Here is a 23,178-nt window from a genome sequence, read left to right as displayed (position 1 = left end):
ACAGAATATTGCACACGACAAATAACCGCGTTATAACTTTTTAAAATTTCGTGTGTTCCTACTGTTTATTTTTAAAAGCCATTTCTGCTTGTTTGTATTGCAGAGGAGTAAACACGCTCCGATAAAAATCTCTAAAATATAAAGCTAATTATTATTGTGGTTGTGTGTGCAATAGCTGTATCCATCGATCCTTTGAGGTGATAGTGAATATAGGTCGAAAGCTAAGTTAATTATCTTTTACTACAGGAACAAGTATACACCTTAAGTCAATTGGAATTCTAAAATACACTCGGACCACTGGACTCTACCAAAAAGAAATAAAATGTGTAGTTAATCTTCAGTCGTGCCACCTGAAATTACCCGCTTTAGTTATTTAGATAAAATTTACCAGTAGTTATCCGATCACTTTTAAGATTTAAAACTGTCATATTGTTGGGATACTCAGAAAAATACCCCAAAAGCAATTATCCGGTTAAGTCTAACGCTACCCTTGAACGTTAAATGGTGTCATTTCCCTATTGGTCGTTCCCCTACTGATCAATATTTATTTCGTGTGTCATTTTCCTATTGGTCAATGTTATTGAACGTGTCATCTTTCTGTTGGTCAATATTTATAGTAATCCTGACTGTATAAATATGCATTTGTTTGTAAATCATTATTCTGCTGCTCCTGACCACATAAACGATTTTTCATCTACGGTCCGTGTTCTGATATATTGGAGATTGGGGATAGTATTGGGGTCGAACTGGGATATCTGAAGCTTGTCAATCGGTAGAATTTAGAGTAGCCAACTCGCAATTCACAAACTATTGCAAGACCAATATCTGTACACCATGATCATATTACTAAAAAACTTACGCTGAACTGACTAACAAATAAACAATTCTAAACTGCCCAATAATACATGATCACACGCTTACAAACTGACTGATTCCATTATCGTGTTACTATATGGCGATCCAAACAATTTTTTTCGATTCAAAAGAACTATTACAAACTGCAAGCATTGGGAAAATCGGTCATTTTGTTCAGTTTTCGTGTACGGAATATCTAAGATTTGGGATGGCTTACCACTGATATATTCAAGCAATTATCAGCGCCCAACACTAGTTGAGGGCAATTTATTTACTCTGAAGAAGTGTGTTATATCCTAGTGAAGATTACATTACGAGTAACGTCTGAGAACTATTAATGGACTAATATTATTTATATATTCTCATGGTATATATATTTAGTAACTAGGTAATGTATATCTATATTCCCCTTGTTATAAGCTTTGTTTTGACCTATAATTTATTGCTGTACGATTTACTGTTCTTAAGCTATGTTCAGTTTACTGACTACTGCCTCCCACGTTCACAACCACTTTTTGGCTTTATTGTGTACAAATATTATTTCCTATTTTATGGTGCGTTGCGGTCTGTTTGGTTGATATTTAAACACAGTATGTCTGAAATAAACGATTCGATTCGCATAGTGGAAGCCGGTATCGGTGTTCTGGACTCAAGTGGACGGGTTAGGCGGACATAGGACTAATAAGGACGCTAGGCTGCTCATGCCGGTCGAACACCATTGGATTAGCACAGTACAAAGATTGTTAAGTCGTATTTTGATTGGTGGATAAATCACATGATAAAAAGCCGGACACAAAGTCACAACAATTTGGGTAACATGAAGTCGCGAAACGTCAGAAGTACAATTTTTCTACTCGTTAAAATATAACGAAAAATATATTTAGTATTAACTTTCTACACAGTGCTCAATCTATTTGAAACTATGAAGTCAAACGTTGGCACTGATAATTATTAAAAACTTTTACTTTTAGTATGGCTAGCGCCTTTAGAATTAACTGACCATTATTATTTAAACCATAAAAAATAACTGGTGGGCTAGGTGAGTTTACAATGAGAACCATATCGAATTACCACTAAAAGCAACTACTGAATGAATACCTTTTTTTAAATAATAAAACTTAGTTAATTCATAAATAACACTATCCAAGCCTTATATTTCTTTATTTGCAATATATCAGTTCTGTATTATTTTTATGGATAGATGTTACCTCTTAGCGTAGGACTCTACCAGAGCGTTCACCCACAAACATACAAGGTAGCAAAAAATTGCCTAATCGAAATTAATCTGTAGTGTAAGTTATGAACTGGAAAATCTTAACGAACTATCTATGCTAAGAACTACTATGTAGTCACTGTTGACTGACTAAGAATTTCCGAAGTTTTGATGAGAAGCTACGGCCAGTGAATTTCAATCATGTTGGGTGACAGACAAGTACTGCCGATAGCAATGATTAATGACGGTTCTGCAATCTTGCACAATCATTACAGTTAAAAATGTGAACTATCGACTGTTAACTCAGTGGTGTGGAAGATAACACCACTCATCAAGAGACCTGAAGTTTGTTCAATGGCTAGGATATGGGTATGCACCGCCATTAGCCTAGGAGATAAGAACGTTCTATAAGGGGACTTACACCTCATGATTACAATATGACCATGTAAATGTGCTTCATTATACCCAAAATCATATTTAAGATTTCTTATGAACATTAAATACGTTACTGTCGTTGACCCACAAAAATTTGCTAGTATACGACTTATTGATGTAATCAAGTTGATTAGATAATAGGTTTGCATTGACCGATAAATCTTTTAAAAAAATACTGACCCCTGTACCTTAATAAACGACAACTGTTGGGAGAAAAAACCTGCCATATGAAGGATGTAGAGTCCAGTGCTATGCTAACCCTATATTGGTTGTTCTATAGTCATGCTTTAACCTTGTCAATTATTCGCTTATAACCTTGATTGTTTTAATATGAGAGTGTCTGTATGGATCGCATACCCTGTTCATCACACACCTTTAGCTTATTTTTATCTAGTTATAAATATTGTCACGCTTTATTAAATAGAGTTGGCATATTCTCCTTCGCTTCCGTTCTTAATATCTATTTGAATAGACGAGTACCTGAAACAAAATTCAAGAATAATTTCATGTTATCACTTGATGTATCATCTTTATTCACTAACATTCCACTACAAGAAACAGTTGATTTTATTTGCAATGAACTAACAGAGAGACGCATAGAAACCCCGATTCCAGCATCCGCGATAAAACAGTTAATTCTTAGATGCACAATGAATGCACAATTCAGATTTGACAACGAATACTATAGACAGCTAGATGGAATTGCCATGAGATCACCATTGGGCCCTCTAGTGGCTGATATTTTCCTTGCAAAACTGGAAAACGGACCACTTAAAAGCATAATTAGCCATTTACCAACTTATTATCGCTATATAGACGACACCTTCATAGTACTAGAAAAAGAGAATGATAAGGACAATTTACTTAATACATTTAATAACGTTCATCCATCAATTAATTTTACATCAGAAGATGAACAGAACGACAGCATATCATTTCTAGATGTCCAACTAAAAAGAAGAGCAGACGGAACTTTAAAAAGAGGGGTACACAGAAAATCTGCAGCAGGACAATACACTCATTTCTATAGTGCAGTTCCAATCAGATACAAAAGGAACTTGATAAAAATCTTGACACATCGGGCTAGAATGATTTGCTCTGAAGACACCATCGAAGAAGAATTGAATAATATTCGGAACCTACTTAGCATGAATGGGTATCCCATGAAATTCATCGACAAACATATGATGGAGAAGAAAACAAGGACAAAGATACCCACCGTCCATAAGAAGGTACTATTCATAAAACTACAATTCATAAATGACACCATTGAAGAAACCTTAACTCAGAAACTAAGAAGAGCCGTAAAAAAAACATTTAATGCTGCCAGATTAAATGCAATCTTCTACAACTATCCTAAGATAAGAACAGCCAACAAAGACAGACTGCCTGAATTCGCCAAATCTATGTGTATCTATCGTTTCAACTGCTCCTGTGGAGCCAGTTATATTGGGCGTACAATTCGGCAAGTCCGTCATCGCATTACTGAACATCATCCGTCGTGGTTAAACAAAGGACAGGTAAAAGTGATTAAAAGTTCTATTCTCTCTCACTTGGTTGACACAGGTCATCAAGTCGAATTGAATGAAGCTTTTAAGGTTATCTACAATATCCCATCTAATTTGCCACATGGTCTACGAGTGCGCCTCTTGCACATTGCGGAAGCCATCGCAATCCATGTTCACAAACCTGACCTTTGCATACAAAAGAGATTCGTACAACCACTTTCCCTGCCCTGGCCATCAGTTTAAGATTTCCTTCAAAAGAACTATTTTTCATACTTCTTCCATTTTTTTTAATAATTTTTTTAAACTTTTGTAATTTTATTTCTGTTGCTTTTGAACTTAATAACTTCTCAACATTCATCTCTTGATTCTTACGTAACTACCATCCTATTGACCATCTGTTAAAATTCTGTTCCTTCTTTGTTTCTTACATTACGCAACTTAGCAGCTTCTTGATCACTTTGAATATTAATAATCCTCTTTCTTCCAATTAATCAATGTTAATTTAAATGTCATTATGTAATTATTACGTAACGTATCCACTCGATGAGTATTATATTATTATTGTAAAACGTATATATATTAGTGTAGAGCCATGATGAAAAACTAATTGAAAAGAAATTTCTTCGCTCAATTCATCCAACTCAACCCGTATTTGGCTTCTTATTACTGCCATCGCTCAAACAGTTATATATATATATATATATATATATATATATATATATATATATATATATATATATATATGCATCAAAATAACCTTGCTATTAGTAATCTACCTCTCAACCAATAAGCAGTTTATAGAGATCAAGAACGTTTTCCAATTTAATCGTTTCAGAAAGTGTGTTAGTTTTGACAGTGCATATAACAAGCCTTCGACCTTACCGTTATAGAAATACAGATACAAACCCTGATTCAGTCAGTCAGTAACAACGTAGAACTTCGTACGTACGTACATCAGTTCGAGTTGCCACACCACATTAGCACAGAGATGCAGTTGTCGATTCAAATCCCATAGTGGTAGAGGTAATAAGAGTATAAGCAGTAATCGGGAAGATTAGGGTTTGGAGATGTTATTTAAAGAGTATAATCCAGTGAAATAAATTTGGAAACAGGAAAAAAGGGACATGGAGAATTCAGATTAGAATTTGGGAGAACACAGAGAGTGGATGCACCTGCGCCATTGCAAACGATTTTGAGCCATGTCATTCAGCGTCTCTAACCATCGGTTGCTATCATCTCGCGGTCCCCAACCAGGTAGTCTACACCTACCAACATGACTCAGTCCACTTGTCAGTGACTTCATGGACTTGTGCCATGTTTTGGTTTGGCCACCCTTAGCTTTCTTCCAACCTACTCCTATACCACTGAACATAGCACGTCGAGGCAGTCGGTCGTTGGGCATACGTAACTGCCCTTTGAAGAACGGAGCTAACACGTCAAAAACCTTCCACAAACCCTGATTAATCCGAGTGAAAAATTATTCACGACTAAGCTTTCTTTCGAAATCTTTCTTGCAACCATAAACACTACCAGAGAAAAATTTACCATCGCCTAAAAAGTTCTTTATTAATAAGTTCGCCAGAGCTAAGGAGACGAAGTTATAAAACAATGACATGAGGAAGTCACGAGTGTAAATCAATTTTTAATTTAGTATTCCTGTTGTGTCTTTAACGCAAGCTAGTTATCACGTGATTTATTCACCAATCAAAATACGACTTAACAATCTTTGTACTGTGCTAATCCAATGATGTTCGACCGACATGAGCAGCCTAGTGTCCTTACTGGTCCCTTGTTCTCCTAGCCGGTTCACTTGAGTCCAAAACGCCAATAACAACTTCCAATATGCGAATCGTTTATTTCAAACATACTTGGTTTATATACTAGCCAAAAAGACCGCATCACACCATAAAATAGGAAAAAAACATTTTAAACAATATCAAGCCGAAAAGTGACTGTGAATGTGGGAGATTGTAATCAATAAACTGAATATAAGAACAATAAATCGTATAATAACAATCTATAGGTCAAAATAAAGCTCATAATAAGAGGAATATAGATATACAGAATATTAGTCCATTGGTAGTTCTCAGAAGTTACGCGTAATTTAATCTTCACTAGGGTATAACAATTCCTACTTCCGTAACTTGCTTGATATTCAGTGAACCACTGACAAGGTAATTTCGCTACGACTTTACAAAAACCAAGTAAGTGAAACCAGAAACGGGTTGATTAATTAAATTAACCACCTAACTGCAACAAAAGTGGATCGAGTCTGAACATTCGACGAGAACCGTTCTTCGTCATTAAGCACGCACACCATTAGAAGAAACAGATCTCAATTTTTGTTAACATTGGTCATTCTGAAATTTCGAGTACAGAAAGTCCAAAATGTAGGTTCGCATCTTCTTTTCAATATTCATTATCATGAAGCATATGTTACCGGAAATTAGTGAATGGCATAATTTCGTGGAAATAAAATGTGTTACTTAAGCGAGATTAAATATCAGGTTATCTAATTGAAGACCAACTTGCCCGAATAAATCTGCATTTTTGTAACTAAACACATTAGGTATTTTTCAACTCAGCTTAAGTTATATAAGTTAATCATATTATAGATGTATATAGTGAAGAGAAACAGGTATTTGGTGCTTTCTAAAGGTTGACATAAACTGACCTGACATAAAAATACTTGTTTTTTATGATTGTTCTGAGATTACTACAGTGGCAATAAAGGGCTTGGCTAGACAGAAAACACCGTGGATTTTAAACTTTTCTAGTGATAGAATACATTGTAAACCTAATTGCACTCAACACAATGTATAGAAATTTCTAGGCTTATTGTATTATCTTTTGACTGAGATAATACACCAGTAATATAGTCATCCGCTTATAAATCATTAAAAAGCTCACATCTAAATACTTTTTAAGGTATAAAATGACGGAATCAGCTATAATCATATCTGGTAGATAGATTGGACAATCGAAGCGATAAAAGGTCAAGTTCCATAAGATATTTTATCATTATTTCTGAATAAGTGAAGAACCATTTTTCCCATAGCTTAATTCTCTTTCCTACTTCACCCATGTTCGTGGTTAGTGTTGTTCTTTAATATCATTTCATTTAGTGGTTTTCCATAACCATCCGGTATCACAGGCAACTAACAGTCGATAGTATTATTCCACATCACCAATCAATAAAAATTCGGTTTTATCATCTTAACTATTCAAAATTTTCTTCATCGTGATTGTTTTATCTCACACTTATCAATCTGTGAAATAATTAATAATCTTAACAATTTCGTTATCTTTTGGTGTTTTGTTCTACCTGGGACTCATCAGCAGGTTCTCAGTAAACAATTCACCTATTAATATAAACTATAAAATTAACGAAATAATAAAAGGTTTGATAACACTTGGTACTGTTTGAATAATAGCTGGTTAATGCGACCCACTAACTTAGTGAACATAGTCTTGGTGTTCGAAGTAACGCCTATCAGTTCTCAGTTTCAATGAAAGTACTAATAATCAGCCTGATCCAAGTTCATTAGTCACTTAGTTACAAGGCACTACTAGCCACAGTCTACTTCGAACAAAACGTTATTAGACACATTTTAAAGTTTATTCGAATGTCTTAAACTAAAAAAAATTACTTCATTGTAAGAAAATGTTAGATGCTACATTTCGAAATATCATCTGTTGGGTAGAAAATCAATTTTAATTTCGCATATAGGTTTAAAGTGATTTTTGTTCAGTAATATTCAGTGCATTTTAGTCTTATTAAACTATTCATAGAGAATTCCACTCATAAACTTTCATTTATAATTAGTAATTTGATTCTCAATGCATTTAGATATATATCTTAAACTTCTTTGGTTTTATCCAATGAATCTTTCCTGACAAGATCTTTATTTTGAAGTAGCTGGGGCCAAAAGAGGATAGAGTTGTTGTAAACAGTATCGAAACTGTTGTTATCACTGATATTTCAATCCGTGACAAAATGATTTGCTTATGTTTTTAACTGTCACTGCCATAATATCTGTTAACTTGATATAATAGCTGTGTTAATGTTATATGTGTTATTAATGAACCATCATTGACCACAAATAACAGGATTCAGTAACTATAATGTGGTATAGTACTCTGCTTGTGCACACTGTTTTTACTACACTGGAAATGGGAATACGTTTTTATACTACAACTTTTCATGAGTATCATATGAAAGTAAAAGCAAAGCCATAAAACACTTTCCACGATATTCATTAAATTATTCAAAATGGGAATTAATTAGAGAAGTGATGCATTTACGGCTGATAGTTAAAAATACCTAGTATGACAAGACTACTATTGATATATGAAGATGATCAATAAGATGTGAAATTATTTAACTAAGTGGACGATATTGCGAACGTGATTGGTAGAATATTGTATATCGCTCAAGATTAGACTGCATGGAATAATTTGCAACCAAGAAATGAGAAATATCTTCCAGATAGTTAATAAACTGTACGTCTGAATCCATACGTAAATACATATTAATGTTGCCTTATGAACTCAGTTTATCTTGTAGTATCGTTTAATATTTGTTCCCTGTACATTTACGAAGACAACATAATGTAACTTTATATAATGCAGAGAAACACTTCGATGCAGAATAAAACAGGTTAACATGCCTTTCTATCACTGTACACTAAATGTTCGCATAACGGATATATATATATATATATATATATATATATATATATATATATATATATATATATATATATATATATATATAATCCATAAACTTATCATAAGATGCTCCTATTCACAGTCTATATTTGTCAAGCTCAAGGATCACTATAAAATAGAATGATTTCAAGGAACTTAGTTTCAACAAATCATATTTGTTCCAATCCATTTTTCGTTTCAGATGAGTTTATTAGGTTGCTTCATATGTGAATCTCTTAAACGTTATGAACTTGAGCTTACGAGGAATTGCCTTAGAACAAAATGTAAAGTTTTCTCCAAGTATAAAACGATTCTGCTAACGAAAAACAATACTGGACTTGTTTGTTTATAGTACCACAATCTCAAGATTGTTAGACTACTGATTACTAGTTATTAAAGAGTCACAATTTTATTTGAATTATGTTGACTGGCTTACCGGAAAACTTGGAACTTTAATGTTTTAATCTGTTAAAAATCCTTAAGACAAATTTTCAACCCGAGGTACTGTGCAACTAGCTTCCACTGAGAATCTGTAATCACGTGATTATGGTATACTAAATATTACAAACACTGAAATCAAAATACGGAGAGAACTTAGAAAGAGATTGGTGCAGACCAGAGTACCGATGTATATGTAGACTACAGAGGTCCTATGGATCATTTACCATACATAATGTATAGAAATGTTTAAAGACCAATTTTGATGGGATTTCGCATTTGTTTAGAAGCTAGTCACCCGACTGAACTAAATACGATATAGGGAGTCATACACAAGGTTTCACTATTCATAGGTAACTGGTTTAGGTAAATCCCCAACCTGTCATTCAAACCATGGATCTTTTATTCAAAACACAAAAAATAGGTATGAGAAATAAATTAGGCAAAGGAAATATAATAACTGTCACTCGTGTGACAAGCTTATTTCTGAAATAAAATGAAATATTCATGCACCATTCAAAAAAATTTGAGCATGATGAAAATCCACAGTGATTTTAAAACATAGGCGCTAGAGACGACTAAGTGATAAACTGAAAGTCGAGACAATACAGAAAGAAAAACTGGGGGAGCACAGAACATTGAAAACTGAAGCGATCCTCGAATTCTATTAATATTAGTGGTTTAGGACAACAAAGATTAGCAAAATTAAAGCAGTAACAGCGACATGAGTAACAACAGTAAAAACGAATGATGTAACTAAGTTGACGTGTGCGTATTCATACACCGACTTTTAAGAAGAGACGAGGTTATCTCATCTAAACAAGTTAGCGGTATGAGACCTTTGAAATAAAATACATTTGAAAGAAATAAAAATAAAATCAAGAAACACAATGAAAGACAAATCTTATGAGCAATGTCTAAACAAGTGAATAAACTTTTCACAGACAGTATAGTTGTCGTTTGTAAAGCGTAAGCCTCTATAATCCAAGTTTAATAAAGAGACATACAAAAAGTGAAATTTACTAACAGTTATCCAAGTCAGTGAATAGAAACTATACAATTTTTATTGGCATACTTACTACTAAAACATATCAAACATCAACTACCATTTTCTTGTGCACATCAAGACCGCTAACAACTTCACAAAACTCCTCAAATGAAATCCGACCATCACCGTCTTTGTCAGCAAACATGATAGTTTTATCCACTATTTGTTGTAATTGAGTATCTTTTAAGTTATTTCCAACCATCATTTTCAAAACCTAGAAGATAATGAAAAGTAAAGGCCAGGTCAAGTAGAATACAAACTGGAAGTATGAAGAAACCAGTTACGCGAACACAGAATCCTAGTAAATTAGGTGAAGTTCAAATCACTAAGATCATAAATAACTAGGAACAAACAACACATCTAAAAGCAAGTAAAATCAACATAAGTTTCAGCAAAAGTTCATATCCATTCAAGAAACTATACTTCATGAATAAAACGGAGGCGAAATATAGTGAGTGGGTGTAAGGACTAATTACCTTATTATGACAACCCAATGCTCGTACAAGCATTTCCGACTTTTACATATGTAGAACCTGCTAAGATCAGAAACAAATCAGAGCATTATTGGCTCTTAAAATTAAATGAGTCTCATGATGATTTAAAAAACCGACTGGTTTATACTTTCCTGTTTTTGGCAAACATAGTTTACCACATTTTTTAGTGCAAAGCATAAATTCCTACAGAAGGCTTCGACCACCAGCTGAACGGTTATGGTTTGGGAAACCTGTAAGTAGTTGCGCAATAGGAGTGCATTGTCAGGATATTCAAGGTGTCTTTTTAAGAGTAGCAAAAATAGGCTGTTGTGGTGCACTTTATTGGGTGTTATCCTTCAAACGCAGTTGACAATCATAGTGAACATGAATCCAGCCTGATTTGACAGAACCATTCAGTTTAGGTCCAACAATTTAGACTAACAAATCTGTCGACCATCAAAACGAAATGAGCATAAGACACACTAAGATATGAATGCAATTCCGAATGCTCTGCATACACCCGCGCTGTGACAGGTTAGTGATGTAAGATGTAGGTTCGAACTGCAGCGGAAAAAGTATGCTAGGTAGCTTATCGGTTGTTCATATCAGAATCTGATGTCAATTACGTCTAACTTAAACTAAGACTTTCAGGTCTCACCATTCTTGGTGAAATCATCTAACACGCGTTGAATTTGAAATTTTACTGGAAAGCATCGCGGTCTTTCAGAAAACCACTCAGAAGAATACGAGTATAGTTATACCTATCAACTCTTAAACATAGTTTTGTTTCTGAATAGTAAGGCATCATTCAACTGAAGATCGACAAGTTTTGTGGAAGTGTCTGTTACTGAGGCGCAGTAAGGATTTACATCAACCTGGTATAAACTCTCCACTCGAGCGCTACTAGACGAGTCAGAGTTCATAGTGAACCGTCATCTGAACTGATAACATCAAGTGATGTCTGTCAGCGCTCTCTGTTCCCTCCACTCTTGTGTAACGTTATTTGACACACTTATCTATACGCCAAACATTCTTTGCTGTACCCTCGTGACCTACTTACGACTGGTTTTAACACCACTCCTTCATTATCTTCTGTCATACAGCTTATTAACCGAATGATTTAAAACCGCATGTGTTAATTTCATTAATAAACTTTTAATAAATGATAAGCATAGACGAGATATAAATGACTACCACTAGCTAATTGATTTAGCGGGATGATATTGACTTGTTCGGATTAAGTTGAAATACAAATCACTGTATGAAAAAGTGCCGGTGCAAATGTTAACTTGTGTTCATTTTCAGCCGATGAAGCGTTCCATAATTTTAGAAGACGTCACCTGACGTCCAGAATTTGCGAAATGTTATTGGATATGGGATTTAAGTTCCTGAGTACTGATAAGACAAACTCTCAATATAGGGAAGCCCGAAATATATGCCTTAACCCTATACAAAATCTAGAAGATTGTACAAAGAAAACCTTGTCAAAAGGTTTACAGCATACCCGAAACGCTTATATATTCGTACAGAAACATAAGGACTACGAAAAGAGGAGGTAACCCAGCATTATGTGAAGATAGCACTACACCAGAGGGAAACGATTAAGATAAACCTCAGGTATCCTCTAACCACTCTAGTGTTTTATATACTTTAGAAACGCCCTTCCATTCAGTCTGTACACATCCTTCTATACACACTGCACATAGTGGCCATTAAAGAACTCGATGTATTTGGTCTGTTAAATAAGCTTGATATGGCTAAATTCATGTGACCTGAGAAATGCATCCTAGATTACTAAAGGAACTAGCAATTTTATCGCAAATCTCTTGAGCATATGTTTCGGCCTATTTGTAACTCAAGGCAGATTACCAAAAGACTGGGAGAACGCCGTAGTAAGTTGTCTTCAAAACAGGTACGAGACAAACTATCGACCCATTGGCCTAACCAGCATAGTTGTTAAGAGTTTGGAGAAAATTATTCGTCAGTTTTTTACGCATCTAATTGGAGGTTGAATTCTTTCTGGAAAGCAGCACTGTTTCAGAACAGGTTATTTATCTCTCACGAACATGTTAGTAGCTCATGAAAGCTGATATAGTCTTGAAGACCAAAAGTTATCTATAGACGTAGCCTTTATTGACTTTAATAAGGCTTTCAATAGAATACCATACGAAAGATTGTTATCTACGTCAAGTGGTATTGGGATTGGTGGCGACTTAATTATGTAGATAAAGGATCTCTCAGTTGGACGTTAGCAAGTGGTACGGGTTAGCTCCAAGCTGTCTTGCTGGAAAAATGTGATCAGTGGAGCGGTGAAGGGGATATTTTTAGGGCTAGTATCGTCCCTTTAATATGTAAATGAACCGCAGTGTCAAATCATCATTCGCTTTATTATATACTGACGATACTAAGACATGGAGTGTGATGATAAAGGGATATCACAGTTTGGAACTTCAAAACTACCTGCAAAAATTACCTGAATAGTCTGGAATTTGACAACCGCTGACGAATGCTTCCAAATGCATTATGTTGCATATTGGCCACCAGGGTACAGACACATACATGATGAATAACATTGAGCTACCTCTCCCAGAAGTCGTCGTTAACTAAGACTTGAAAGCTACTGCACACGGACACGTGATGGCCACCAAAGGTTTTAAAACCCTTTGTTTAATACATAGAACCCTTAGTTTTGCCTATGCCAAGACTTTTTAGACTCTGTATACAGTGTTTGTTCGTCCTAAACTCGAGTATTGCATACAAGAAGCTGTTCCCTGTCCAAAAAGATAATGAGCTGCTGTGAGTGGTTTAAAGAGCCGCAACTAATCTGATTCTCCGAATTGCAAGACCGCTGTATAGTGAGAGGTCTAAATTAAATCTATTCTCCTTGCCATATATAAGGGCCAGATGTGACTAAATCGATTTTTAGGTTACTAAGTGATAAGTCAGCATCTGATATGCTTTGCTTTTTCTTGAAATTTAAAACAAAGAATTCGCAATACTTCAAAGAAGTTCACAAGCCCAGAACGATTTACTTGTCAGCTGACTGTCAGCCTTTTGATAGAATCACTAATGAATGGAACTAATAAATTCGACGTGATTGAAGCTCCTCCTATCGACACATTTAAGAGGAAGATCAAACAAGGGAACACCAATCCCAGGACCAATTCAAACCGACCAGCCACTTGTCTCTACTAGACTGAAACTGGAGCGACAGGTCTGTAGCATGACTCGTAAAACCCAGTTTAGAGAACTTTATGCGGATTTATTGTTAACATTTTGCCCTTAAATGCCCTGGTACGGCTGAGAGTGGGGAGAGTCCGCTCTCCCTCTTGAAATGCCCTCACATGGCCACGCGTATATAGCCTCTGCCAAGGAAGTCCTACTCATCGCCTTCTCGTGGCCGGGGTGTTGTTTACGAAAATGGGAGAACGAAAAGCGAATGTCCGGCGCTTTAACCGGATCCCAAACCAATGGTGCACATGGGCTACCATGGGAGTGCATCTCCTTACGATGCTCCACTACCTTGTGGATCAGACATTCAGGTCGAAGGCTCGGGGAGTGGCCCCCTAAGAAAACCACCTGCTTCGGTTTGGGCACCCAGGCAGTCTCACAGCCCTCACACATATCGAATGAGATTTGTGTGGCGCATATGTATTTGGTGCCTCCTTGTACCAATATCTATGTGTTAAAATAAATAAATTGTTAACATTTGGTCCTCAAATGAGGCAACAAACTTTCCAGAAGTGTTTTAAGGTGAATCAAGTATTTAAAAACCTAATGGCTAGCGCAACAATACCAGGTTAGAACTATAATATGTGAATTTCTCGAGTTTAATGAGCTCCTAAGGGTTTTCGGTGAGACTATAATTTATGGACGACCTTTGAGTGACGCTAAACTGAACTTAAGAATGTCCACCTACTTACTAGGGCTAAATGATTATTATAGAGCAGTCTGAAGACTAAGGATTATGATTCACAGTTGATTGTTAGAGTAGGGAATTAGATTCATGGTTTACATCACGAAATGGCATCAGCCAAAATGCAAGGACGCTACTTAGATAATTGTGTGAATGAATGTCGCACCAAAATCAGAGACCTGTCATCTTATATCTGAATAGTTCGTCCGTAAATTATAGTCTCGCCGAGTTTTCTTCATGTAGAAGATCATTCGGTCTTTGCAATGGCTGAAAAGGAATTCATACTTTTTGGCATATCAAAGCTGCATATGGATTAAGGACTATTACTTACACCCTCTAGGGCTACAAAAGGAATGGTTGTAAGTCAGTCAGTCAGCTACAACGTAGGACCAGGCACAAATGTGCATCGGTCCAGGTTGCCATACCGCATCAGCACAACAAGATGAACACCGGATTCATAGCAGTGGTTAGGTCAAAGGTGGTAATATATAAGAGAAAGATTGCATATAGAGATATAGTACAAGAAAAAATTGGTTCGTAGAAAGAAAGGTATGAAGCGATTTTAATCTCTTAGTTTAAGGGAAGACAGGGAGTGTATACACCGACGCCATTGTGATCGATTCTGAGTCATATCACCAAGAGTCTTCAACCATTGGTTACGACAGTCACGCGGACCCCAACCAAGTAGTCTGCATCTACCAACATGGCTCAGACTAGAAGTTAGTGTCTTCAAGCACTGATGCCACGTTTTGGTTTGGCCGCCCCTAACTTTCTTCCAACCATCTCCAATACCGGATAGCATTGCACGTCGTGGTAGTCGGTGTTCAGGCATACGTAACACGTGGCCCAACCATCTCAGTCGATGAAGATTTATAACCTCATCAACTGATTTACCATCATTTCCTAATACCCTGTGTCTAACCTCACTATTACTTACCTGGTGATCCCAGCAGACGCCAGCAATATTTCTAAGGCATCTGTGGTCAAATACTAGTAGCTTACGAGTATCTTCTACTCTTAATGGCCATGTTTCTCAGCCGTCAAGTAGAACAGAACGGACTGCCGCGCAGTATACTCGTCCTTTTATTGATAGACGGATATCTCACCTTCGCCATAGGTGACGTAAGTTGGCAAAAGCCAAACGAGAACCGTGCAGAAAATGTCGTCAGACACCAACCCAGACTTCCAAGGTAAGTGAAGTTGTCAACGCGTTCGACTACTTCACTCCCTATCCTTAGTTTAGGTGTTGACACAGACCAGTCCTGAAGCAACAACTTGCATTTAGAGGAAGAGAAGCGCATTCCAAACATTCTGGCATTGTTGCTCAGTGCTACCAAAAGACTCTGCATTTTGTCAGCGTCTTCACTAAACAGGACTATGTCATCTGCGTATTCTAAGTCGATAAGTGGATCTCCTGGATGGAGATCAATACCCGAGAACTCAGTCGACGAAAGTTATTTCCATCAGTAGATCTATGATGAAGTTAAACAAAAATGGGGAAAGTGGACAGCCTTTACGGACACCACTTGAGGTTGCAAAAGTAGATGACAGTTCGCCATAAGCTCTGACTCGACTAGTAGTGTTCGAGTAAAGAGCCTTCACAAGGTTTATGTACTTCTGTGGTACGCCTTTCAATGACAGACACTGCCACAGAATCTCGCGGTCTACCGAGTCAAATGCTGCTTTTAAGTCGAGAAATACCACCATTGTCGGACGCCGATAAGTATGCCTGTGTTCTAGAATCTGACGAATGGTGAATATGTGGTCGATGCAGCCACGACCAGGTCTGAAGCCAGCTTGAGTCTCTCGTGTTTGCAGTTCACGAGTCTTAGTTAGGCGTCTGATAATTATCGAAGCTAGTATTTTAGATATTATATTAGTTAAACTAATCCCTCTGTGGTTGTCACAGGATGATTTTGACCCTTTCTTATATATTGGGACGACAAGTGATTGTGACCAGTCAGATGGGATAACGTCTAACTCCCAGATCCTAGCTAAAATATTAGTCAACCTAATCGCTAAAATTGGACCACCATCCTTAAAGAACTCTGGAGCCAGTCCATCTGGACCAGCTGCCCTTCCTCGTTTCAGATTAACTATAGCCTTTTGAACTTCAGCAAGAGTTGGGGGACCTACTTCAATGTTCCATTCACACTGTCTGGGAATGGAGGGTAGTTGTAGAGTAGCTGAAGGCCAGTTGAACTGTTCTCTGAAATGTTCCGCCCATCGTTCTAAACGTCTGGACTGGGAGCAGATGAGAGTATCGTCTTTTTCCGATATAATCTCACTTACACTTGACTTATTAATTCCAGTTTCTTTTATTAGTCTGTAAAGCTGTCTTGTGTTCCCTATAGTCGCCGCCTTTTCCATCTCTTTTGCTTTCATTGCCCACCACTGCTCACGGTCGTTTCTTAGACTTTTTCTTAACCTAGATCTGATTTGTTGTCGCTCTTCATCATGTTCGGAACCTGATGGGACGAGTTTACGAGAATCCATCAGTGTGATAGACTTTGAAGAAATCCACTGGTTCTTTGTAACCCTGTGGTTTAAATCACTGATAGATGTCACTGCTGTTTCCACAGCTGTTTGTATGGCTTTCCAAGCAACAACTGGGTCAACCTCGTTTTCATAACTACCTAATCGTGACCTTAGTTGTTCCTGGAACCTACTTTTGGTTTTCTCGTTACTCAACTCAGTTCTAATGGGTCTTTTTAATGTGGCTTTTTTGCGTCCAGTAAGGCGCAAGCAGATGCGTGCCCGTATTAGGGCGTGGTCGGAGTCCAAGCAGGTACTCCAGAATGAGCGACAATCTTGTACCGACCCTCTCCAACGATGACTGATGGCAATATGGTCTATTTGAGTCCATCGTTGGCTTGGTGCAGGCGGTCGCCACGTTAGACGATGTCTTTCCTTATGCTTAAAATTTGTGTTTGCTAAAAATAAGCGATTGTCTGAGCACAGTTGCGAGAGACGGTCACCATTATCTGTTCGCTGTGCCGGAATGCTAAAATATCCACCTAAATGCCTTTCTGTTTGGTTTAAGCTACCTATCTGAGCATTAAAGTCACCCCCTACGAGTACTATGTCTGAGCGTTTAGCTTTCTGAAGAAGTTCGGAGAGCTTTCTGTAAAATTCATCTTTCAAATCATCTGAGCTGCAGTCAGTGGGAGCGTAGGCAGAAACGACGAAAAGGCAACGACGTGTGTCCCTATCCTTCCGAGTTTTTACGGAGCCGTTTAGCCGAACAGCACATAGACGACTGTTGACGGGAATCCACTCTAACAGTGCTTGTTCCGCCCTCATGCTTAGTGCTATGCCTACACCTGCCAGTCCACGAGAACTGGCCATCGGGTCACCAGATACACGTAGGGTGTATCTCGTTGGCTCTCCGTTTTGCCGAGGTGAGGTCAAGTGAATGACCACACTGGAATCCTGTATGCGTGTTTCGGAGACACAGCATACATCAATGGAAAAAGACTCTAGGGTTTTCGCCAAGGAAGTCTGCTGACCGATTTGACATAGAGTGCGTACGTTGAAAGCTCCAATGTGTAGTTTGGAGCGAGGTTTCAGTAGACCTGGGACAGAGTTTTGAGCACTAGAATTGTTGGCTATGGTGAAACTTGAGGAGGAAGCCGAAGGAGGAAGTTTAGGGTTGAAAGTCGATGTAGGAGGAATAATAGGAATTGAAGAGGAAGGTTGATTATGAATACAGTGGTCCTGGGTGCTGTTAGAGGTATGAGGGCGGTTATCACTTCCCGGTTGCCCACACCGTGGAAGGGTTCTTCTGGAGGTACCTGAAAAGGAAATTGGATTAGAGGCGGTCTCAGTGACCTGAGAGCGTGACCGCAGTGCCCAAGGGACAACTGCTTGAGGCCGGTCGCGCACGGCCTTTTCGTGGGAGGTTTTTGACGTGTTAGCTCCGTTCTTCAAAGGGCCTTACCGCCGGAGACGGAAATCCGTGAGGTAAGGTGAGGTGCGCATTTTTAGGGTCGACCTTTTCTAACCCCACCCCTCCTTGTGGGAAGGCAGCATCGCTGTCATGCTGGTTGTCTGAAGGAAACACCTTACTGCTGTCACACCTCTGTACAGTCAGCAGTACGACTTCGCCTTCGGACCTTGGTTTTGTTGCTTTTAGTCTTACCGCTCTTCAACCGACCTGTCTGATATGGTAGGACCTTGAGGAACGGTTGTTCCAGCCAGTATAGCTCGTTTGCTTCATCACGATAGGCAAGCCCGACCACCACGTCAAGGTAGCAACAACGGTCGGGAAGAGAGTAAATATGTAGGGAAGTGTTCAAACACACTCGTCATCGTCAAACTAGCGATGTTTGAAAAAGATTAGTGCATGTATTTGAACCTTAGCATGATAAAGTACCTTAATCTTCCACAGTAGGAAAAGTAGTCTAACCTGAAATAATTCGCCATTACTAATGTATCCATCTTTGTCCATGTCGTATATTTTAAACGCGAATTTCAACTTTGCTTCCTTCTCACCCTTTACACTAAACTGTGACATTCCATCTATGAATTCCTTGAAGTCAACTTCTCCATTGCCATCCGTATCAAAAATCTCGATAACCCTTGCAACTAGAGGGTTTTGTTGAAGTTCAGGAAGACTCATGAACTCTTTTACACTTAAAGATCCAGAACCATCAAGATCTAGTTTTTTAAATCGTTTGGCCAAACGTTTTATTTCCTCAACGTCAAATGTAGAGCAAAGATCTGGAAGAGAAGCTTCATTCCCCATTTTTTTCCCTTAGCGTTCAAATGCGCTCTCTCAAAAATTCATGGACAACAGTTAAATAAAAGAAGCGAGTGGGACGAAAGAATGATTTGTTCATAAGATTAAAATGTTTTCGTATCAATTGTCAAACATGTATGCTATTTATTTAGTCCCCAGTCTCAATATTAAAAATTGTAAATCAATGGACCTAGTACAACCAACGAATTATGTTGCCTAATGCATATTCATCAAGCCTAATTGTCCAGATCACTTTGTAGCACTATACTGTCACTGCCATTATGTGCCTCTCTCCATACATTTTTACTACCTACGGACAAAGGTAACAACGCTCCAAGCATTCTCTATAATTCGTTAACGTAAGGAAGGGATAGAAGGCAATCAAAGATTAACCCATGAGCCAATCCACCTTCGACAGGTTTTTATTCTGAGAAATTACCGTCCACTTTTTAAAGAGGTGTGAGCTTCTAGTCGACACTGGGAAACGAAATTCGACACCCAAAGAAATCTACAGTCAACAAAAGGGAAAGAAATTCACACCACTCCTGTAAATATGGTACGGACTCCTTCAGTAACAACTGCCAAGTCTCAAGATATACTCGTGGAACCGAACCAGATCCAACGCTCATCCTCCTGAAAGTGATCTGGGAGTAAGTCGTACAACCAAAACTGAAGGCGCATCTGTGTTTGTTAAACCTACGAGACTGGCAGCAGACAAACTTAAAATCACTAGAGCTTACTCCTACTGCGTGCTACAGTTGTTTATCATCCGTCCATTTGATAGCCAATTGGCAACCTCTGTGCACATGGCGCCAAGGAAGAACAAGTGACCGGTGATCGTGTAGGGATTGTAGATCCCTCGGCTGTCAAACCGTGACATATAGGTGCGAAATACCTCATGTCCAACACATTATTAATGATTTAAAGGACGCGAACATGTATGTCTCAGTATCCTAGTAACTTGAGAGAGTATCACTAGGACGAATTCTACTACACCGTTCGGACTGATCAAGTTTTTACGCACGTAATTCGACCTGAGGAACGAAGCATAAACATTTCAAAGTTTTGTAGACAACCTACTTCGAGATGTCTTTTGCACAGAAGTATATAAATGATTTGTTAACTTGCAATCCAGAATTAAGTTCACATGAATAACACGTGTGAGCAACGAAAAACTATATGAACATGGAGTAAACTTACGTTAAAATTTCTTGGACACACAATAAGCTCAGAAGGGTGTATTATAAGGAGATGATCATCCTATCTTGTATATTGAGTACATTTTACCATGAAAAAAATTTTTGACGGAAACTTGCCGGTTCATATTATACTTAATTCTTAAATAGATTTGAAATTTATCATATGCTCATAGTCTCTGATCCTTTTATTAACCAGGTTAATATTTAAAAACAACTAACGCTCGGATATTATATTTAGTTTAACGAGCTCTGTACTCACCCAGTTCCAAATCATGGCCAACGACTTCGGCGGAAGAGAAAGTTCACCAAATTCTAAGCCAAACAAAGGGTCCAAATCTGTAACCTCTATGACTGATAACTCAGAACCTGACAATGTCGAACCTTTATCTACTGAACAACATGCGTATTGTCCACAAATATCACTATCATCACCTGATTCTCCATGTTATAACTCCTCTATCTTTGCGTGCAGTATGCCAACGGTAAGACTGGTTGACATACAAGACACTATACCCACGTGCATCGAAAAGTCAGCACATTCTACCAGACAGTTTGTTCCACCAAGGCCTAAATCTAAAATTTCAAAAACCAGAGTCCAATAGTTCATCTCATACACACGAAAATACTGATAGATATAGTACTGACATCCGTCAGCTAAAAAACTCTCTATCCGAAATTAACGGCAAACTTGAGCACCCCTCACATATATATGGGGCCTTGACACTGATAGAAATCCTGAGCAACTCACCAAAGCTGAGAGTATTTTGGAGTTTGTGGCTGAAGAAGTGACGAAAAGAGTGATGTCCTCCTTCATTGTAGTTGCGTATGACCTCCCTGACCGCACACACCTATCTAAGTTAAGAGATATTTGCCTTAGAGCATGCAGTATCCTGAGCGTTAACTACAAAGCCATCCGCCTTAGAAAAAAGTTAGACATCTCAACATGCCCGTACCTGTTTATGTCAGGCTGTTGTAACGATGCAAAACAGTTTGTTGATTTGGGCAAAAATATTAGCTCATTAATTCCATACAAAAATATGTAAGTCACTCCAGACCTTACGCCCTGTCAACTTCGTGTAAGAAGACGTGAAACGATAGGATTGGATGGTAGTGTTACAGTAAATAACTGGCTAGAGAAAGTTCGCAACACAGTAAATGGATTAAAGCACATGAACAATAAGCATGACATCACTCCACAAACGGCTGATCACTCTGCTGATCTAGATGAATCTGCTGATCAGAAACTTTTGGATAAGATACGGACCGCAGCTGTCACCAAAAAGCACAACGGCATGTCTAATCCTGGCTGTTCGCTCAGTAAAGTAATAAGATGTGAGTCGTGTGACAACACGCACCCAACTAAACCTATACACTTGAAAATCAGTCCTCCTAAAGATACTCCATAATTTGACTCAAAAGAACCTAAATTCACCTTACAGAGACAACGAAAGACTCCACCTCTGACAAAAGGGTGGGAAGACAAGACTCACGATGCCGAATAAGGAAACACGTAAGACTGAACCCAACTGCTTTATAGGTATCCTAACAACAGTAAACAGGTTTCTCCCGTTGATATCATATAACTTGCCGTCAACACCCTTAAGTTGCAAAATGGGTGGTGGGCTTCGGCGTAACAAGCCTTTTCACACGCAGGCTAACAAAAACCACCAGAGTACTGATCACTCCAGTCACCCACTAAAGCCTAAAACCACTATTAAGAATAGTAATAATGGGTTTCTCACCCCACACCCTATCTACGTTCCCCAGGATCACAATTGTAATTACCCTCAGAAAGAAAACTTTCCGTACCCCCTAGTACCAACCTACCATGTAAAATAACAGTCGTGACTCCTTTCAGTTACCCGCAGCATACCCTCCTCACGCTAACGTTAATAGCTATAACAGAGGCTGCGAGCTTAACCACCAAGACTATTTTGTAAATAACCGTGCATTTCACGGTGGGCCTGCACAAGAATGTTTTGGAATACGGCTTCTAGTGACACCTATGTTGAAGCATATAATCCAAGTTATTTCCAACCACATGCAAAACATAAACTCGTTTCCCCCATACAGTTTCCATCAGAGAGTAATCCCACCCTCTGCTCCTGGGTAAACTCCCCAATCAACTTCACTAGCACATTTGATGCATCTCTGTGGTGTTTGAATGAACTAATGATACCTTTGTAATTATTGATTATTGGATGCACGATTTCGAACTCCAAATGCAGTACATTCGCTTGTGCTTGTGTCTTACTTCTTAATTATATTGCGTTATCTCTGGGACTCTTAGTTCATGCTATAATTCAAATAATTCGAAACATTATAATCTCCCACTAAGTCTAAATATCAAAATACCGAGCTACTGAAGAACATTCAAACCCATCTCACACTCGCGAGGGTTACGACAACTATATTCGAGATACTCTCACCCATTTTAACATAGTAGGCCATCGGTTTAATGTGCCTTATCAACGCCAGATCGATCTGCAATAAAAAGACGGATTTAGCCCTGTTGGTATTGTTGAGGATGATGTCCTCAATATCTGACTCCAAATAATAATATCCCGTTAACTGAGTATTCTAGGTAGGCTTAATCTCCTAGTAGAATTGCGAATTTACTCGAGATTATTGAGAAGCCTGAA

The 23,178-nt window shown here is 38.0% G+C and overlaps 2 protein-coding genes across 2 annotated transcripts in view; one reads left to right on the top strand and one right to left on the bottom strand.

Annotated features, from left to right (window-relative positions):
- Positions 1-4,631, top strand: part of FUT8_2 (Alpha-(1,6)-fucosyltransferase) — a 5,059-nt gene extending 428 nt beyond the window's left edge. Inside the window, exon 1 of the mRNA XM_051208677.1 lies at positions 1-4,631. This exon is cut by the window's left edge and continues 428 nt beyond it. Coding sequence (XP_051071764.1) covers positions 2,848-4,254 — 1,407 coding nt within the window. The 5' untranslated portion in view covers positions 1-2,847 and the 3' untranslated portion in view covers positions 4,255-4,631.
- A 4,161-nt stretch (positions 4,632-8,792) lies between these two features.
- PPP3R1 (Calcineurin subunit B type 1) lies at positions 8,793-19,383 on the bottom strand. The gene is made up of 2 exons (XM_035734250.2): positions 19,005-19,383; positions 8,793-10,421 (listed from the first exon to the last, which is right to left on the bottom strand). Exons 1-2 carry the CDS (start codon positions 19,341-19,343, stop codon positions 10,251-10,253), a joined length of 510 nt encoding a protein of 169 aa, XP_035588990.1. The 5' UTR covers positions 19,344-19,383; the 3' UTR covers positions 8,793-10,250.
- Between the last annotated feature and the right edge of the window lie 3,795 nt (positions 19,384-23,178).

Source organism: Schistosoma haematobium, chromosome ZW (assembly GCF_000699445.3).
Source record: "Schistosoma haematobium chromosome ZW, whole genome shotgun sequence".
In the NCBI taxonomy this organism is placed as follows: domain Eukaryota; kingdom Metazoa; phylum Platyhelminthes; class Trematoda; order Strigeidida; family Schistosomatidae; genus Schistosoma; species Schistosoma haematobium.
Note: the sequence above shows the minus strand (reverse complement) of the source record. Positions and strands in the feature narration are given on the sequence as shown.

Bases quoted from the DNA above. Each gene is read 5' to 3' on its own strand.
- PPP3R1 (XM_035734250.2), bottom strand. From the start codon at position 19,343: ATGGGGAATGAAGCTTCTCTTCCAGATCTTTGCTCTACATTTGACGTT. The intron at 10,422-19,004 runs GTTAGACTACTT...ATTATCTTCTAG, and splicing joins GTAATGGCGAATTATTTCAG to GTTTTGAAAATGATGGTTGG.